We start from the raw sequence: 21,139 nt of genomic DNA, 5'->3' as shown, positions 1-21,139 counted from the left end.
AATATGTGACCAGAATCCACCAAAATACCAAAAGTTGCCTAAGCCAGAACTCGAGAGTAGCAACATTTTTAAGGTAGTTAAATTACAGCTGAAGTGATGCTAGGAAACCATAGGCTAACCTCACCTGCCAAGGCAAGTCTCTCCATAGAAGAATCCGTGTCCATCACAGGTACAGAAAATGACTTGAACACAGGCTATGTCTCTCTGCTGGCTCCCCTTTCCCTATTCCCTGCTACTGGAAGGGGCTCATCCTAATTCCCAAGTAAAATAAAAAGAAAGAAAATAGAGTCAAAAAACAACAAGGAATTTACCTTAAACAGGGTCCTGCCCTCTAAGAGAAACGTAACTGTCTGTCCATAGCTGCAACTAAAACATAGCTTATAACTTCACATCCGACCGTAACCTAAGGCTGTCCAAGCAAAATCACCACCCAAGGATCAAATTGCTGTAGTACTAGAATTACCTGTTAATTAGGAAAAATTAAAGTTCCTATCTCATATGGTTGTGGTGGTATTTTAGTCACGATGTCATCCGACTCTTTTGACCCCATGGACTGTAGCCCACCAGGCTCCTCTGTCCCTATCTCAAATAGAAAAATTAATTCCAAAAGTATTCAAGTGAAGAATATAAAAATATAACCAAAGCACAAGAAAACTTGGCTAAATGTATGTCAAAATCCTGCATCATAGAAAACTTCTAGAAAGAACCTAAAAATCATGATGGGATAAACTGACAGATTTAACAACACAAAAATGTAAAACTTCTGTAGGGCAAAACACACCAGGAATGACACTAAAAAATTGTCAACACAGACAATTCCCCTGGATCTATAGATTAATTTGGTGAAAATCAACATTTTAACCAAGCTGAGGCTTCTGATCCATGTACATGACATATAGTCAATTTTCATTATTGAGTTGATGACATCTCAGTGATAGTTATGTTTTTTAACATTCCTGTAAAACAGTGAATTATTAAATACTGAGTCACTGCTTCTGGAGAAATAAAAGGTTCAGTTCCTGTAAACCTCTGGACATTACATTTTTTTAGTCAGTTAATAAATAACCTTGTTTTATGTGTGTTTTATCCAGCTAAAGATCCCTTACTTAATACATACTGTTGAACTCACTAATATTGAACTCAGAGTCAACAATAACTCCTGAATGAAATTTAGCTAAACACATATATCTTCTCCGTAAGACATATCGCAGCCTTCCTGTGCTTAAAGACACTACAAAGCACTTCAGCACTATGCTTGGGAGCCATCTTAAACAGCTAAATTATCAAGCAAAAAACACAAAAATAAAATGTGGCACTAAATAAACCAAGAAAGGACACTTGCTTATGGCAGGAGAACTGAAACGAGAGCAGATCGTGGACTCAACCCCAGTTCAGATTGTGCACACAGGGCAACTCAATTTTTCACCACTCCGCACTTGTCAGTAAATGATCACAAAAGCACTGCAAGGATTATTTAGGGATTACATATAAATTTTAGCAAATAGACCAACTCACAAATACATGGATAATCAATAATAAGGATCCATCAATAATGAGGATCAAGTGGATCTCAATTATCTAGGTATCCTTTCATTTCAGCAGTATTTTATAGCTTTCAGTATTCTTTAACATACTTTGTTAGATTTATCTATAAATATTTCATATTTTTGATACTATTTTTAAATGGTATTTTCTTCAGATTGTTCCTTGCTGCGCATGCTCAGTCATGTCAGACTCTTTTGCAAACCCATGGACTACAGCCCATAAGGCTATCCAGTCAATGTAATTTCTCAAGTGAGAATACTGGAGACAGTTGCCACTTCCTACTCCAAGGGATCTTCCCAACGCAGGGATCAAACCTGCATCTCTTGTGTCTCCTGCACCACTGTGCCACCTGGGAAGCCTTGCTAGTGTATAGAAACACAATCAATTTTTGGATATTTATCTTGTATCCTTCAATCTTACTATACTTATTCATTAGGTCTAGTAGGAGTCCATAAGATTTTCTGCATAGAAAATCAGGTCACATCTGTTTATTAGGACTTTCTTTATTCCTATTCCAGAACCTATTGCCTGGTTCTGCATCCCACTAATGTTGCCACTGGAGTCTTTAGAAACTATTCCTTCCACTTCAAATATTTTTGAAAAGTTGGTGTAGAACTAATATTATCTCTTCCTATAGTATTTAGTATATTCACCAATTGGTCCAATAGGTGAACTGGACCTACAGTTTTCTTTGTGGGAAGTTTCTTTTTTTAACGACAACTTTAGTATCTTTAATACATATATAGCTATTCAGATTATCTCTTCTTCTGCTTCCTCTAGAATTAATTTATTCTTTTTCTACATCATTAAGGTGGAAAATAGGGTCATTTGAGATCTTTCTTCTTTTCTAATATAAATATTTAAAGCTATAGATTTCCCACTAAGTACTGTTTTAGCAACATCTAATACATTGTTTCTGTTCTTACTGAATTTAAAATACTTTATAATTTCCCTTTTTGTTTCTTCTTTTAATCATGAATTACTTATAAAATGCTATTTAACTTTCAAATATTGTAGATTTTCCAAGGATATTTCTATTAATTTCTAATTCAACTGCACTGTTATCTGAGAAGGTTCATTTTAGTTAGGAGTTGATTCCTTCTGAATTATTGAGATTTGTTTTATGGCCCAAAATACAGTCTATCTTGGTAAATGTTCTGTATGAACTTGTGAACAAATGGGTATCCTGCCCTTCTTGTGTAAAGTGGTTTGTAAACGCAGCCAGGTCAAGTTGGTTAAGTGTTATCCAAGTCAACTACATCTTTGAAACTTTTTTTTCTGTCAATTTGTTACATCAGTTATTGAGAGGGATCACTGAAATCTCTGACCATAATTATGAGTGTTTCCTTGAATTTCTATTAGTTTTTGCTTCATTTGTTTTGAAATTCTGTTACTAGGTGCCAGCGGCTCAGTGACAGGAATCTGCCTGCCAATGCAGGAGACCTGGGTTCAAGCCCTGAGGCAGGAAGATTCTCTGGAGAAGGAAATGGCTACCCACTCCAGTACTCTTTCCCGGGAGATCCTGTGGACAGAGGAGCCTGGTGGGCTACAGTCCAGGGAGTTGCAAAAAGAGTGAGACATAACTTAGCAACTAAACAGCAACAACAACAACAACAAAATATTTAGCACTGATAGTCCTCTTAATTAACTGATCCCTTTATTGTTACGAAATGATCTTCTTTAACCCAGGTAGGAAATATTCCTTGCTCTGAAACCCACTGTAACACTAATAAAACCACTCCAAGTTTCTTTCAACTAAGTTAGTGTGTTAACGTCTTTTTCCATTCTTTTAATCTATTTGTGTTTACAGTTACTATTTCTTACAGGAAAGTATATGGTTGGATCTTGCTTTTCAATTCAATTTCAGCCTCCAAATCAGAATGTTTTTTAATACTTCTTACTTTTTTAAAAATATGAAACACCACACCAATTTATATGTCATCTTTGTACATCTCTGTATCATTCCTATTTTACATGTGCTGCTGAAGCAAACACTAGACTATTTACATTTAATGGGATTATACAATATCATTAAGTTTGAACCTATCATATTATTATATTTCTCCCATCTGGTCTTTGGTCCCTTCATCTTTTCATGGTTTCTGTTGACTTAACTATTTTATATATTCAATTCTATCTGCTGCTTTGGCTTATTAGCTATAAGTTTTTGTTTTGCTGTTTTACTAACTGCTAGAGTTAATGACATATATCTTATCTACCTTTATACTGTACCACCTAATGAAGGGCATTAAAATTTTTAATAATATCCTTCCATTTCTCCCTCAACCTTCAAGCTGTTACTATGCACTGTACTTTTTTGTATGCTATAAGCCTCACAATAGCTTAATATTTTTGCTCTGAATAATAAATTACCTTTCAAAAAGATTAATAAAAAAGATTATACATTTACCCAAGTAATAATCATTTCTGCTTTTTTCTTGTTCACCTTTTTCATTTTCCTGCTGCCTGAAGGACATTCTTTAAAATTTTTCTTGTAGTGGGGGAGTGTTGAGTAAGTTATTTGCATAGACATTTCTCCAACAATGACATACAAATAGCCAACAAGCAAATAAAGAGACATTAAACATCACTAATATCAAAGACGCAAATGAAAACTCTAAGATGCCACTTCATATCTAGTACAATGGCCATTAGCAAGGAGGAGAGGGAGGGAGGGAAAAAGGGAGGGAGGAATAAAGCAGAGAAATAAGCACTGGTGAGGATGTGGGGAACTTGGAGCTCTTGTTTATTATTAGTGGGAATGTGAAGTGGTGCAGCCACTATGGGAAACAGTCATTAAACAGAGAACTACCATAGGATCCGGCAATTTCACTTCTGGATACATACCCAGAATAACAGAAAGCAGGCATCTGAACATACACGTGCACCCTCATGCTCACTGCAGTATTATTCACAATAGCCAAAAGGTGGAAACACCCCAAATATCTATTGACAGATGAATGGATGAACAAAATGTGGTATACACATAGAACAGAGTATTACTCAGCCTTAAAAATGAAATTGTGATACGTGGTGTGACATGAATGACATTATGCTAAGTAAAATAAGCCAGTCACAAAAGGACAAACATTGTACAATTCCACTTATATAAGATATCTAGAGTAGTCAAATTCATAGACAGAAGCAGAATGGTGGTTGACAGGGGCTGATGGATTGAAGAATGGGGAATTAGTGTTTTAATGGGTATAGAGTTTCAGTTTGGGAGTATCAAAATTTCTGCAGATGGATAATGCTGATGGTTGCATAACACTGTTCATGTACTTATTGTCACTATACACTTAAAAATGGGCTTCCCTGGTAGCTCAGTGATAAAGAATCCACCTGCCACTGTAGGAGATGTGGGTTCAATATCTAGGTTAGGAAAGTCCCCTGGAGAAGGGAATGGCAACCCACTCCAGCATTCTTGCCTGGGAAATCCCATGGACAGAGGAGTCTGGTGAGCTACAGTCCATGGGGTCACAAAGAGAGTCAGATACAACCTAACAACTCCGTAAGAACAAGACTTAAAAATATTTAAAATGTTAAGTTCTGTGTTATATACTGAATATTTTATAATAATTAAAAAAATTTAAACAAAAGAGTCACTTCTTTTTCATATCCTCTGGAATATATTTTTATTGAAGTATAGTTGATTTACAATGTTCTATTAGCTTCAGGTGTACAACACCTGATTCAGTTATATATAAAAAATATACACATATATTCATCAGGTTCTTTTCAACTATAGGTTATTACAAGATACAGAATACAGTTCCCTGTGTTATATAGTAGGTCCTTGCAATTTATCTATTTTAAACATAGTAGCATGTATCTGTTAATTCCAAACTCCTAACTCATCCCTCCCCTACCTTTCCCTTTTGGTAACCATAAATTTGTTTTCTTTTTTTTCATAAATTTGTTTTCTATGTTTGTGAGTCTGTTTTGTAGTAAGTTCTTTTGTATGACAAGTCACTTCTTGAAAAACATTCTCAGAGGGAACAGAATCCAAAGTTGACAAGTATTTTATGGCATGTTTAAAATGTCACTCACTCTTTTCTGGCTTGTACATTCCAACAAAAACTCTGTCATCCTCATCTCTATTTCTCTATATATAATGTCTTTTTTTTTTTCCCCTGACTGATCTGAAGATTTCCCTTTACTATCACTGATTTTCAGTCATTTGAATATTGTTTCTCTCAAATTAGATTCACTGAGCTTTACACATCTATGAAGTTTATACTGGATTGGACAAAAAGTTGGTTTGGATTTTTCCATAATATTTAATGGAAAAGTCATTATTTGGTCTAATATTTTCCTGTTCCCCCTCCCTTCTGAACATCTAATTAATTTATCTTAGACTTATGATGTTATCCAATAGCTCCCAGATGCTCTGTTCATTTTTTTTCTGTCTTTTCACTCTTTGCTTCATTTTGGTTAGTTGCTATTCCCTACATATTCCAGCTCACTTACCTTTTCTTCTACAGTGTCTGCTATTAAGTGCATCAAGTATTTTTTACTTCAGATATTGCATTTTTCATTTCTAGAATTCCCATTTAAGTCTACTCTCATACCTTTTATTTATATTCTCATCCCTTTTCTATTTTCCTCTACCGTCCTGAACACTGACAGCATTATTAATAGCAACTCTTTTTACAGTTTTGTCTGCCAAATCAATCATCTTTGTCATTTCTGGGTCTCTTTCTAGAGATTAATTTTTTTACCCTAGTTATGGGTTATATTCTCATGCTTCTTTGCAAGCAGTTTAATTTTTTAATAGAAATGAAAGTGACATAACATCAAATTAGCCATTTCAAAGTGAAGATATCAGGGGCATTCGTACAGCCACAATGTTGTGCAACCACCACCTCTACCTAGTTTCAAAATGTTTTTATCACACCAAAATAAACTCCATACCCACTAGGCAGTTATTCCTCTTTTTTCCTTACCCTCCAGGACCTGGCAACCACCAATCTGCACTCTGTCTCTATAGATTTACTTATTCTAGCTATTTCATGTAAATGGAATCAGATAATATGTGACTCTAGTGTTTGACTTCTTTCACTTAGCAAAAGGGTTTTGAGGAGCATCACATTATACCATGTATCAGTATGTCATCTTTTCTTACAGATAAATAATATTCTATGGTGTGTATGTACCACAGTTTACCCATTCATCCATCCATTTGGGCTGCTTATACCATCTGGTTATTACAAACAGTGTTAATATGAACATGTGTGTGCATATATTTGAGTAACTGTTTTCAATTTTCTGGGGTATATATCTAGGAGTGGAATTGCATGGCAATATTACGTTAAACACTCTAAAGAAATCCCAAACTGTTTTCTACAAAAAATAAAACACTTTACCTTCCCACCAGTATAGTACAAGTGTTCTGCTTCCTCCACAAAACCACCAACACTTGTTACTGTTGGTCTCTCTGATCCCAGCCATCCTAGAGAGCAAGAAAGGATACTCATGGTGGTTTTCACTTGCATTTCCCTAATTACTAACGAGGTTGAGTATTTTTGTTCATGTACATGTTGGTCATTTGTACATTTTCTTTGGAGAACTATCTATTCAAATCCTTTACCCATTTCAGTTGGGTTTCTTTTTATTGTTGAGTTACAAGAATTATAGTTCTTATATTTATGTCACTGATCCATTTTGAGTTAATTTTTGTATGTGGTGAGATAGGGGTCCATGTTTATTCTTTTGCACATAGATATCCATTATCTTAGAACTCTTATTTGTTGATGGTATTATTCTTTCCTGTGCTGTGTGGTTTGGGGCAATCTTGTCAAAAATCAGTGGGTCATATATGTAATAGCTTATTTCTAGCCTCTCAATTCTATTCCATTGGTCCTCCTTCCTTATGCCAGAACCACACTGTTTTGATTATTGTAGACTTACAGTATGTTTTGAAATGGAGCACGTATGAGCCGTCCAACTCTGTCCTCTTTCAAGATTGCTTTGGCTATTTGGGCCCACTGCAGTTCTAAAAGCAGTTGAAGATCAGTTTTTCGAGTTCTGCAAAAAAGGTCACTGGAATTTTGATAGACCTTATACTAAACATGTACACTGTTTTGCATAGTACTGCCATCTTAACAATATTAAGTCTTCCAATCCATAAACAAAAAATATCTTTCCATTTACTTGAGTCTTCTTTAATTTCTTTCAACACTGTTATATAGTTTTCAGAGTACAGGTCTTTCAATTTCTGTATGCTTCTGGATGCTGTTATAAATGGAACTCTTTTCTGAATTTCCTTTTTGGATTCTGCACTGCTGGTATAGAGAAACAGAACTGTATTTTGTATCACCTTGTACTGCAACTTTTCTGAATTTGTTAGCTCTGTTTGTTTTTTTTTTCTGTATTCATAGATTCTTTGGGATTTTCTATATACATGGCACATGTCATCTGCAAAGAGAAATGGTTTTACTTCTTCCTTCCAGATTTGGATGTCTTTTATTTCTTTTTCTTGTCTAATTACTCTGGCAATAACTTCCAGTACCATGCTGAATAGCAGTGGTAAGAACAGGCATCCTTGCCTTGTTCCTGAACATAAGGAGAACTTTTTAGTCTTTCACCATTAAATTAGATGCTACCTGTGAGTTTTCCATAAATGTTCTTTTATCATGTTGAAGAAGTGCCCCTCTATTCCTAGTTTTTGAGTGTTTCTATTATGAACAGGTGTTGAATTTTATCAAGTGCTTTCTATATCACACAGGAGGTGATCATGTGTGTGTGGTGTGGGTTTCCATTGTCTATTAATGTAGTGGATTATACTGACTGATTTTCCTATGTTGAACCACTCTTGCATTCCTGAAGTAAATTCCACTAGGCTGTGGTATACAATCCTTTAAATATATTGTTGGATTTAGTTTGTTAGCATTTTGTTGAGGACTTTTACACCTATATTCATAAGAAATACTGATTTGCACTTTTTTTTTTCCCTCATGGTGCCTTTGTTTTGGCTTTGATATCAGAGTAATACTGGTTTTATAGAATGAATTAGGGAGTATCCCCTTCTCTCCTATGTTTTGGAAAAGTCTGAGAAGGATTGGTGTTAATTCTTCTTTAAATGTTTGGTAGAATTCATTAGTGAAGCCATCTGGTTCTGGACTTTTCTTTGTTTGGGAGGGATTTAAAAAAAAAAAAACGGATTCAATCTGTTTACTTCTAATAGGTCTGTTGAAATTTTCTATTTCTTCTTGAGTCTGTTTTGGTAATCTGTTTCTAGAAATCTGTCCATTTCATGTAGGTTATCCCATCTGTTGGCATACAACTGTACTATATGCCATAGTACGCTCTAATAATTCTTTTACTTCTTTAAGGTACTGGTAATGTCCCCACTTTCATTTCTGGTTTTAGTTATATGCATCTTTGCTCTTTTTGTCAGTTCAGCTTGTCAGTTTAGTTGATCTTTTGCAAAGAACCAACTTTTAGTTTCAGTGATTCTCTATATTGCTTTCCATTCTCTATTTTATCTCCACTTTAATCTTTATTATTTTCTTTCTTCAGCTAGCTTTGGGTTAATTTACTCTTTTTCTGGTTTTCTTAGAGTGAAAAGTTAGGTTATTTGTTTGAGATTGTCCTTTTTAAATTAGGTGTTTACTGCTATAAATTTCCCACTGAGCACTGCTTTTACTGAATCCCGTAAGTTATAGTATATTGTATTTTTATTTTCATTTGTCTTTGTTGTTCAGGCATTCAGTCATATCCAACTCTTTGCAACTCCACGGACTGTAGCACATCAGACTTCCCTGTCCATCACTGTCTCCTGGAGTTTGCTCAAACTCATGTCCATTGAGACAGTGATGCCATCCAAACATCTCATCCTCTGTCTCTCTTTTCTCCTCCTGCCCTCAATCTTTCCCAGCATCAGGGTCTTTTCCAATGCACTGGCTCTTCACATCAGGTGGTCAAAGTATTGGAGCTTCAGCATCAGTCCTTCCAATGAATATTCAGGGTTGATTTCCTTCAGGATTGACTTGTTTAATCTCCTTGTTGTCCAACGGACTCTCAAGAGTCTTGTCCAGTACCACAGTTCAAAAGCATCAATTCTTCAGCACCTCAGCCTTCTTCATGGTCAAACTCTCACATCCGTACATGACTACTGGAAAAACCATAGCTCTGACTATATGGACCTTTGTCAGCAAAGTGATGTCACTTATTTTTAATACACTGTATAGGCTTGTCATAGCTTTTCTTCCAAGGAGCAAATGTCTTTTAATTTCATGGCTGCAGTCACTGTCCACAGTGATTTTAGAGCCAAATAAAATAAAGTCTGTCACTGTTTCCATTTTCCCCCATCTGTTTGCCATGAAGTGATGTGACTGGACACCATGATCCTAGAGTTTTGAATGCTGAGTCTGAAGCCAGCATTTTCACTCTCCTCTTTCACCTTCATCAAGAGGCTTTTTAGTGGCTTTTTGCTTTCTGCCATTAGGGTGGTGTTATCTGTATATCTGAGGTTATTGATTATATCTCCCGGCAATCTTGATTCTAGCTTGTGCTTCATCCAACCCGGCATTTCGCATGAAGTACTCTACATATAAGTTAAATGAGCAGGGTGACAATATACAGCCTTCATTTGTCTTTAACTATTTGCTTATTTACCCTATGATTTCTCCTTTGATCTGCTGGCTGTTTAAGAGTATGTTGTTTAATTTCCACATATTTGTGATTTTTTTTGTATTCTTTCTGTCATTGATTTCTAGCCTTATTCCGCTGTGACCAGAGAAGATACTCTGCACGATTTCAATCTTCCAAAACATACTGAGGCTTGTTTTATGACCTAACATATGGCCTATTCCTGGAGAATGCTTTATGTGCACTAAGAATTTGTATTCTGATGTTGCTGAATGCTTTTTATATGTCCATTAGGTCTAATTCGTTTATAGTGCTGTTCAAGTTCTCTGTGTCCTTACTGATCTTCTGTCTAGATGTTTTATCCCGTATTCAAGGTGAGGCAAGCATTTTAATTTTGGATGACAAACACTGTGAATTTTACATGTTAGGTTCTGGATTGTGTGGCATTCCTCTATATAGCTTTGGACTTTGTTGTGGTGCACAGTTAAATTACTTGGGATCACTTGGAGTCTTCTGAAGACTTTCCAATACCCTATGTATTACAAGGTCTGTATAAACTAGACAGTGGAAACACAAACTATTCCCAGCCTCGTGTGAGCTCCAGAAATTCTTTTCTTACTGCTCTCCAGTAGTTCTTTCCCTGACTTTGATTAGGTCCTGTCATGCATCTACGGATCAGAACTAAGCCAAAGACTCAAGAAGAACCCTCGGCAGCTCTCTAGAATGCATACATGCTTGAGTGCTCTCTTAATTATATATTTGCCACTTCCCCCCAAAGCTCCCTTCTCTCTGGTATTCTGACCTACAATTCTAACCACCTTGGCCTTTCCAAACTCTTAATCTTTGTTTCCTAATCCCAACAAAACTTGGTTCTGTTTTGATTCCTCCTCCTTCTACTGCAGCATGCAAACAATCTCTAGGCTCTGTTATAAACTACTGCAATAGAAGGGCTTACCTCATTTGTTTCTATTCTCTCAGGGATCACAGTCTGTTGTCACCTGTCATCCAATTTCTAAAAGCCATTGTTCACGTATATTCACACACACACACACATATTATATATATATATACTCTCAAGTTTTTTAAGCAGAAAGAGTATATTATTGCTGCATAACAAATTACCCTCAACTTAGTGGCTTAAAAAATAAGCATTTTTTTAATCTACTTTCTAAGGTTCAGCAATCAAGGAGCAGCTTGGCTTAGTGGTTCTGGCTCAGAATCCCTCATGGTGCTGCAGTCAAGACGTTGGTGGGCCAGCAGTCTCTGGGGTGGAAGCTTTACAAGGGCTAGAAGATCTCCTTCCAAGAAGGCTCAGTCACACAATGTAAGCTAAAGGCCTCAGTTCCTTGTTAGCTGTTGGCAGGAGACCTCAATTTCTCACCATGTGGGCCTCTCCAGTGAGCTATTCACAACATGGCAGCTAACTACTCTCAGAGTGAGCAATGCATAGTGACACAGAGGGAGAGAGAAGAGAAACGTCTTTTTTTTCTTTTTGGGGGCCACACTCCGCAGCATGCAGGATCTTAGTTTCTCATCAGGAACTGAACTTGTGCCCCCTCAGTGGAAGCACACAGACTTCTGGCCTGCCAGGGAAGTCTTCCACAATGTCTTTTATAACCCATCCTTGGAAACGATCCAGCACTTCTACCATATTCTATTGGCCAGACCTGACAGAGGATTAACACAAGCGTGGCAGAGATCATTGGGGCTATCTTGGAAGCTGGCTATCCAGAGGACAAATCCTGTTATGCCAGCATGGCAGAAAGCCAAAATCCTTCTTAAACATTTTAACCTCCCTGTGATTACTACTTTTTTTAATCCTCTAATTGTAAACTACATCCTATGACTTTAAAAAGGGATGGGCAGATTGTAGACCCTATTCTAAAGCCAGATATTGAAGAAAAGTAACTAAGAGTAAGTACCAGCAGCTTTTAAGCAAAAAGGACAGTTCTGGGGCAAATGGTAAGAAAGAGGAGAGTCCTTGTAGCTGACCTGCCTTGAGAAACATTCAAGTGCTTCACTCCCCCAAACAATTACTCACTCTCATGACCAAGTTAAACATCTGCCCTCCTTTCTCAACAATCTCCAGAGCAACAATAGCAACAATACCAGTCATAGCAATTTCAACAGAAGTAACAAGAGTACTAGGACCAATGCTAAGCATGTGGCCTTTGTTACCACAATTATTCCTCACAACAGACCTGTGGGATACTATCATTATCTCTTAGACTTTAGACCTTTTGTTTCTTAATGACCAAACCCTGGCTTTACACTTTACAGTATAACTTGATACAACTTTATTCTTTCTATATAATATCTGGCTCCCTCTTGTTCTATAGGATTCTCTACTTTTCTGGCACTGAAACTCTATCTTGTCCTCCCTATTCTCCTACTTTACTTGCTGCTGCTGCTAAGTCGCTTCAGTCGTGTCCGACTCTGTGCGACCCTATAGACGGCAGCCCACCAGGCTCAGCCGTCCCTGGGATTCTCCAGGCAAGAATACTGGAGTGGGTTGCCATTTCCTTCTCTAGTGCATGAAAGGGAAAGTGGAAGTAAAGCCGCTCAGTCGTGTCCGACTCTTAGCGACCCCATCGACTGTAGCCTACCAGGCCCCTCCGTCCATGGGATTTTCCAGGCAAGAGTACTGGAGTGGGGTGCCACTGCCTTCTCCGTACTTCACTTCAATCAGGCCTTAAAGGTTCCCCTTAGCTTCCACGTCCCAACAGCAACTACCAAACCTCTTTAGAAGGAACCACCACTTTAGACCTCCATTAAATCCCTGCTGCTGGGCTCTCCCAATGCTACAGCTGCCTAACACAGACTTCCCAACCCCTTGGGACACGCTGCCCAGTCAAGCATGCCTCACCAACTAATCTGAAAACATTTGCCCTATTTCGGCCACTAATTTTCAAGTATCATTTCACAGCACACGTGGTTTCTCAATTTATATTTGCTGCAGCTTAACGTTCAAATGGTCTCCTTTCCCTCAAAGTAAAAGTGTTAGTCACTCAGTCGTGTCCGACTCTTCCCAACCCCACAGACTATAGCTTGCCAGGCTCCTCTGTCCATGGAATTCTCCAGGTAAGAACACTGGAGTATGTTGCCATGTCCTTCTCTAGGGGATCTTCCCAACCCACAGATCGAACCTGGGTCTCCTGCATTGCAGGCAGATTCTTTACCATCTGAGCCACCAGGAAGCCCTAAGGGCTAGTAATTAATCATCAAGAAGAAAGATCCAAACTCTTACTTTGTACAGTATACTGGAAACATAGGTTACCATTAGTTATTTGTTGAATGAATGAAAAAAAATAAATAAACTAATGACTAACTTAGAAAATTCTGAAGGGGATATAATCCAAAGAATTTTTACAAATAAAAAGATAAATATGCCAGTGAAAACATATAAGCAATTCACAAAAGCCAAAACACAGAAGAATATAAGCAAATCATAGAAATTCAAATTAAAATATCACTTTTTGTCAGACAGATTGACAGAGATAGAAAATTTGTCACAGAAATAAGGAAACAGGCATTCTGATAAACTTCTAATAGATATAATTTTGTATTTTTGCTATTCATGCATCAAATATCTTTAAAATCTGCATATTCCTTTGAATAGTATTTCCATTTCTAATAATTGCAAGAAAATAATGGACAAAGGAACACAGGTGTATATAAAAAAACACTCATGGTGGCATTAACTATAATACAAAATCTGTCCAACAATAAGGATTTGATTAAACAAATTTTAGTACTTTCAAACTATGGATTAAATCACTTCAGAGTATTATGCATTACATAATCCCAGTTTTTTTAAGTAATACATATTCACATAAAAACATACCTGCATAGAAAAAAATTTAGAAGTATACACCCCAAAATGTTAGCAGTGATTATTTCTGTAAAAGAATAATGGAATTACTGGTGATTTTTTTTTTCCTTTTTATATATCTATACCACCTAATTTTTCTGCATGAGTTGTACATGGATAAGAACACACAATTTTAAAAGGTGAAAGTAAAAATGAGAAGAACAATTTAAAGGCAGAAGTATCATTATGGCAGCAGAACATGGTACATTCCTATGTTGCCTAGTAATAATGTCAGCTAGAGATAATATCAAAGAGGATACCAAGTAACTCAGTATTCAATACTCTAGTTTTTAATTAGTTCTAGGAACACATATGGAATAATTTGCTAGTACTAATCAGGCATTTTAAGAAACAAAAGACCTCTCAAATAAAAATGTATCTACTGATCCTAAAGATACCACTGAAAATTACACAGTGAAAAATCTCAACTGCTGCAAGATGCCAGATTCAATTGTCTTTTCGTGCCTTTTCACATTTGAGAACTCTCTAATGCGAAAGCAGTCACCATAAAAATAGTAAAACATAAAAATCACTTGTAAGTTTAAGAATTCAATGTGACTTTAGGTTTGGCCAAAGAGGAAGTGTTCTCTATAACTTCTACTATTCCAAATTAGGTTAGTTTTTTCTTTCTGACTTGAACAGTTTGGGAGGATAAAACTTACTCAATAACAAGAGAGGGTCCTTAAGCAAGCTAAGAAGTACTTATTTGTTACAAGCAAAGCATGTCTATCTCCTGGCACTGTGGACAATTTCTAGCCAAAGTGCAGGGAACTGCTGTGGCCATGCAGAATGCCTAGATGTTGTCTGCAAGGCCTGGTTCAACATGACCAGCAGCACTGAGGGTTAGTAAATCCTGATTAGGACTCATCTATAAACCATAATTTTCAATGATGTGGTCTGACATAAAACAAATGATAATTTCTATCTATCTACGGTAGAATAACTGTACCCATATAATTAATAGCAGGTATCCATACAGTCACTTAAGGGGAACTTCACACCTACAGTGCAGTTTGCAAGTCACATCCCATAAAGCTCGATCAATGCAGCCAGTGGGACTTGACAGCAACCCTGAAGGCATAGGAAGCATTAAGTACAGTACATTTCCTTTAGCCTGTGTTAGTAACGTCTTTGAGGAAAGCAGTATTTGCTACACAAGAACACTGCCTAACTCAAGGAGAAAATCAAAGATCAACTTTGCATAAGGGAGAGATTTACATGAATGGCATCTGCGTGAAGCAGCACCATACAATACCAAAACTTACAACAGAATTGTGGTTACTGTTGACAAGAATGGAGATCTCCTTGCTTTAGTGACAACCCTAGCACCATTCACACCCACTAGCCCAGCAAATACATAAATACCACATACAACAAGAACTATTCTAGGACCTGGGAATTCAGCAGTAAACAAAGTAAAAAGGAAGACAGATGTTAATTAACATTACCTATTTGAATAGAATTTCAAATGTCAGAGTGTCATTAAATAAAAGGGCAAGGTGTTATGAAAGCAAATCCCAGGCCTGTGAGTCAACTGAACCAAGCACAGGGCAAGAGGCAGGTGGGGGGAAAGTAAGAAGTCCAGGGAAAGGTAAAGCGGGACAACCATGCTTAATCTAGGACCTGAAAGAGTCTAGTTTCATTGAAGCATTTAGACTGTTTCCTAGGCACACATTAAGTCTGAGATGCAGAAAGATATCCAAGCTAAGAGATCACATTGGTTAACTGCTCCCTAAGTCTGGAGCTCAGAAAAGAGGTCTAAACGAGGTATAAACTTAGAAGTCATTGACGCAGAAATGGTATGTGAGGCAGAGGAACTGGAGATTTCTTAGGCAAGGTGAACTGCATGGAGCGGGGATTAGAGGGAAGGTCATGTATTACTCCCTCAAATCACAAAAAATGTAATTTCTTCTTGCAGTCAAATTAATTAATCCTCTCTTGATTTGACAATGTGAAATAAAGTAATTTTCTAAAATTACAGTTATGATACAATGCCCTTTTTTGTTCAGAAAGATTAAATGTATAAAGTTCTTGGAGAAATGCCAAGACCTAAGGAAACTATTTCTTACAGTGAGTCTAAGGCATTATATGTTATAGTTTATTTAGCAGAGCACTTCCTTTTAGCCTTCTCCAGCACCCCAGAAAAAGGAATCTTTTTTAAAGCACTGATACAACTACTTCACAAGATTTGTGAAGTGCTTCCAGTCTGCAGAACTGCCACCTACTGAAGCTAGATCATGACTCCTGAATACACCAAGTCCTGGAGGGATGTGACATCAGAAAGAACAGACAAACCTTTCACTGTTAACACTCAGAATTTACCAGCGTTCAGGACTATCGCTATAATTCTTACACAACCTGCCCTGCAGTCTTCCTATGACAAATATATAGTATGTAATTGCTCTATAAAGTGGTGGTCAGGTTGTGGTTATAGAAAAGCTGAGTTAAAATGCTCTGAGATTTATGGCCCAAGCACTATATAAGAGTGACATGCCTTAACACAAACTCACCTGATTTATCTGAAGCATGTTAAAACAATATTGACCAAAGTGCTGTATCCCTCACGGCTCCAAAAACTAGAAAACGAAAATGAAGAAATAAAAGTTCAACTTAGTTGGTAATCACAATGATTAGCACTTTAAACACATGTTCGTGGCCAAAATCAAATATATAATGGAGCAGATCAGCATAGAACCTTCTATGATGATAAACGTATTCTAGATCTTCACTGTCCAAACTGGTAGCCACATGTGGCTATCGAACACTTGAAATGTGGCTAAAACAAATGAGAAAGTAAATGTTAAACTTCCTTTAATGTTATTTAAACTTAACCACATATGGCGAGTAGCTACCATACTGGATGGAGCAGATCTAGGCTGAACAAAGTCTCTTCTGGTTCTAGAGTTCTACAACAATTTCAGCAAAAGTGAAGCTGTTAAAACAATCTAAAAGTTTCAGATTAATATTTAATATATACTTCCCTTGCTCCAGTAAGGTTTTAAATAGCTTTGTTCCCATCCTCTATAAGATAAATTAACCCTGAAGATGTAACATACATACTCTCCTAGGTGGTATGGAAAAGAGCACATGGTAAGGCTACCTAGTTTTGTTTTTTTCCTGTTTCTGGCTTTATTATCATTACAAAAAAACTGCATGCATATTAAAATTTTATATAACATTTTCAAAAAGAAAACCACCACTGTGACACATCCCATTCTTACATTTGGATTTGTTTCCTTATTGGGTCTGACGTCCTTGAGATGGCTATATTATTTTTATGTGGCAAATCTCTTCTACACTTAACTTAAAAATAGATATCAGGGACTTCCCTGGCAGTCCAAGGGTTAAGACTCCGTGCTTCCACTGCAGGGAGCACTGTTTGATAGTTTCACTACCAGGGATCAAACAAGATCCCACAACTCCCCTGACTCAAAAGAAAGATAGCAAAGAAGGGCAGGAAAACCCAAACTTATAAATAAATGGATCTTGTAATAGAAGTTAGACAAAAAAATCTACAGTCACCCTCAAAAATTATCACAACTTTTATATACAGCAAAAGTTAAATTCAACCACTTATGTAGAAACTTTTATACTAAAAAATTTTAATACTGAACTTTCCCTCTGCAGCAAAGGTTCTTGAGATACATATATACAGACACCATATGAATATGCATATGTGTGTATATATATATATTTGACTACCATTTTTTCAAGATGACAAACTGGAGTCAATTCAAAATTACTTTGAAAGTTTTCAACTATTTCTTATAATAGTGACTTCAGCATCTATGTCAATTTTTATATTTTTCAACAGAACTGCATGTTGTAGAAATAGCACAAGGTCCGAGTACCAGTGAATTTGCATTTTAGTCCAAGCTCTTCAGGAGATCGCCTTTTGAGCCTTGGCAAATTACTTTGTGTATCTTAAGAGTTCTTTCTCTTGCTTCTATTTTCTTCTTTTTTTAATTTTTTTTAATTTTAAAAAAGTAAATGCAAGTCCTCTGGTAGGCAGCCTCTAATGAACAGAGGAAAGCAGCAATAACAAGCTACCATTTCCAAGACTGAGTTATACAAAGACCATCATTACCCTCCTGCATGTCACCTGCTCTCGTTCTCTCACCTGTTTGCTCTGTGGGAAGCCGGCTGCCACGTTGTAAGCTGTCCTGTAAACAGACCAACGTGGCAAAGAACTGAGGGACACCCTGGGCCAACAGCCCAAAAGAAACTGAGGTTTTTGGTCCTAGACACTGCAAGGAAGTGAAGCCTGCCAAGAGTCTCATGAATGACTCAGAAGCAGATCTTCCCCTAGTCAAGCTTTCAGATGAGATCACAGCCCCAGAAACAGCTTACCTGCAACCTTCTGGGAGACCTTGAGCCACAGGCACCCAGATAAGCTGCACCCAGATTTCTAACCCACAGAAACTGGGATGATAAATATTTGCTGTTTTAAATTCTTAATTTCTGGTGTAATTTTTTATGTAGCAATAAGTAAGATAGTCCTGGTCCACTCTAAAGTTCTATAATTCTATGATGCTTTAGGTATTAACTAATATATTTAGGCAAACCCCAAAAAATCAATTCCCTGTTCAACATCAACAAATAATTAATGCTAGAATCTGAAAGTGGTAAATTATGAAACATTTACATTTTATTCAAGAGAAAATCATTAATATGTACAGCATTAGTGAAATAGTGTTAAAATACACCACCAATATGTAAAACTACAAACCAAACCAATTTTCTTTTTTTAATCGAAAAAAATTCATTTGGACATTAAAATATGAATTTACTAAAAGCATCTCAGTGATCTAATATCCTTTACTTCCCAGAATTTAACATTATTTAATAAAAATTTACCAAAGTTAAAAAAAATCTCATTTTGTTTTTATTTCATGTATGCCTTTAAAAGTTAAAAATGCTTATCTATAGACCTGTGTGTGTTTCTTCAATATTACAGTTTGGCAACACTGGTGGCTGCTCCTGAGAAAAAATCACAATAAAATACAGGGGAAGTTCTAATCTTCCGATATACAAAAGGCAGTTTTACGAAGAAGCAAAAACAAAAACACCTATTCACTCAAAACTGACCATACAATTTTAAAAATTCTGTAAGCCTTTCCTTCACAATTATAAAGATCTGTATAAATTAAAACATGAAACTAATCTGTCTGTAACAGCACTCTGGGAAGTCATGGGAAAAAAGCTCTGAACTTACTTTTTTTCACAAACAAGTTATATTAGATTTATACCAATATAAAGATTTCAACTATTCCATGGACAATCTGGAATGCCCACCATAGCACATCTCTTTAAACTTCATTTCTTCTTTAAAGACATGCCACATCTACTGTCCTATATTTAAAAGAATCTGATAAAAATATCAAGTCATATCAATAAAATGCAGAGCATTTTATACTGCCTACGGCTTCATAAAATCCGCCTTCTCTTCGTCTGTCAAAAAGTTCCCAGCTACCATTCATTCCAATTACAACTATGTACTTTTAGAGAAACCTATTCACGTGTCCCAGAAATGCCCTACAGCAATACCCTGTCAGGCACATTAGGACATGTAGTTCCAGATTCCAAGCTACTAAATGAAAACAGGCAGGATGGTTTATGGAGACAAGGCACCACTAACTGGAGAGGACCTGCCACTCGTGAAGAATTAAAGGTCCAACATGAATCTGAAATGTACTGCTGTTATCACTCGCTGTGTATATTATGAATTACATTCTGCTCATCTGATTAATTGAAAGCTGTGCGAAATTAAATCTATAAAATTCTCAACAATTAAATTCTGCTTTATAAAATGGCATTATTAAATTATTATATCTATACAACATCTTATATTGACACCTATCCCACAACCGACAGGCAACCCTCACTTCAATGTCTTATCTGACAATATGAAAAACAAAACATTTACTATTCCCATTCTTAGATTCCAAACCACTATAAAACTAAATACCAACTCAAAGCTTCTTACTTTAAAAATTTCGTGGGCTTCTTAAAAAGTGTTTAAAAAAAGTTTTCATTTCTTTTCAAAAGTACCACAAATAACTAATTTTCTGTAAGAAAAACAGAACAGTTTAGTACATATCTTAACAGTGCCCAAGATACTATGAAGGCTTCCCAGGTGGCTCAGTGGTAAAGAATCCGCCTGCCAATGCAGGAGACCTGGGTTCGATCCCTGGGTTGGAAAGATCCCCTCGAGGAGGGCATGGCAACCCACTTCAGTATTTCTGCCTGGAGAATCTCATGGACAGAGGAGCCTAGCAGGCTACAGTCCATGGGATTGCAAGAGTCAGACACAACTTAGCAACTAAACAACAACAAAGAATCTATGATATATTCTAGAGAAGTCTCACTCCATGAACCATTCCAGTGGAAAACACCTACATACATACTACCAGCCAAATAAAAAAGGAAATAGTTATCAGATACCAATTTTAAATATCAAGTGCCATATTTATATTACCTCATTTAATCCTCATCACCTTGGGATGTAGGTGATATCCCCATTTTTCTAGAAGTTGGGTCACTTCTCCATGGTCACATCACTAGGATTAAAACTCAGTTTTGTCTGGTTCAGAGTCCCCTTCCCTCCATTATATGTTAAATTATAAATAAAGACTCAACTCCTTAAAAATATTCCTGTAACAAAGGGCTTGATCTCTAAAACAATAATGGCAAGGATCCTATATAGAACTTCAGGGATTTACTCAAAATCGATGACACAAAAATATAAATTATAATTATTATGAATTCTATACACACACTTAATATTTTCTTGAGTATCTAGAAAAGGCATGAATATATCTAGATATGATTTGATTATAGCATGCATGTCTCCACTATTCAGTCTAATAACAACAAAATTCAATTTTGCAATATCTAGACTTTTATTATGATCTGTACACATAAATGATCAGATATCCAGTGCTCAAAGTGGAAAAGAGTGCTCAAAAGAAAAGAAGACAGAAGAACAGATGTAAAGAGGTTAACTACAGAGAAAAAAAAAACCAACACATTGACCAATTATAACTTTCAGAACCTGATTCTAATACAGAAAAAACACTCAACCTCACTTTCTATACTGTTTGTATACTAATAACTGACAATCAGCTTAAA

The 21,139-nt window shown here is 36.4% G+C and overlaps 1 protein-coding gene across 50 annotated transcripts in view; it reads right to left on the bottom strand.

Annotated features, from left to right (window-relative positions):
* Nucleotides 1-21,139, bottom strand: part of STAU2 (staufen double-stranded RNA binding protein 2) — a 333,314-nt gene that overhangs the window by 281,963 nt on the left and 30,212 nt on the right. For 8 of the 50 annotated variants that reach the window (XM_081501630.1, XM_081501611.1, XM_081501615.1 and 5 more), the window contains exon 2: nucleotides 16,519-16,584. In XM_081501630.1, the coding sequence (XP_081357756.1) occupies nucleotides 16,519-16,536 (18 nt within the window). In that variant the 5' untranslated portion in view covers nucleotides 16,537-16,584. Of the gene's footprint in view, nucleotides 1-124; nucleotides 252-6,911; nucleotides 6,998-13,981; nucleotides 14,037-16,518; nucleotides 16,585-16,703; nucleotides 16,785-19,994; nucleotides 20,077-21,139 lie in introns of those variants that run through there. The other 42 variants (XM_081501636.1, XM_081501592.1, XM_081501587.1 and 39 more) reach the window with 13 other exon arrangements.

The sequence above is a fragment of the Giraffa tippelskirchi genome, chromosome 6 (genome assembly GCF_054371585.1).
Source record: "Giraffa tippelskirchi isolate mGirTip1 chromosome 6, T2T-mGirTip1v1.2.pri, whole genome shotgun sequence".
NCBI lineage: Eukaryota > Metazoa > Chordata > Mammalia > Artiodactyla > Giraffidae > Giraffa > Giraffa tippelskirchi.
This window is presented reverse-complemented; position numbering and strand designations above follow the sequence as displayed.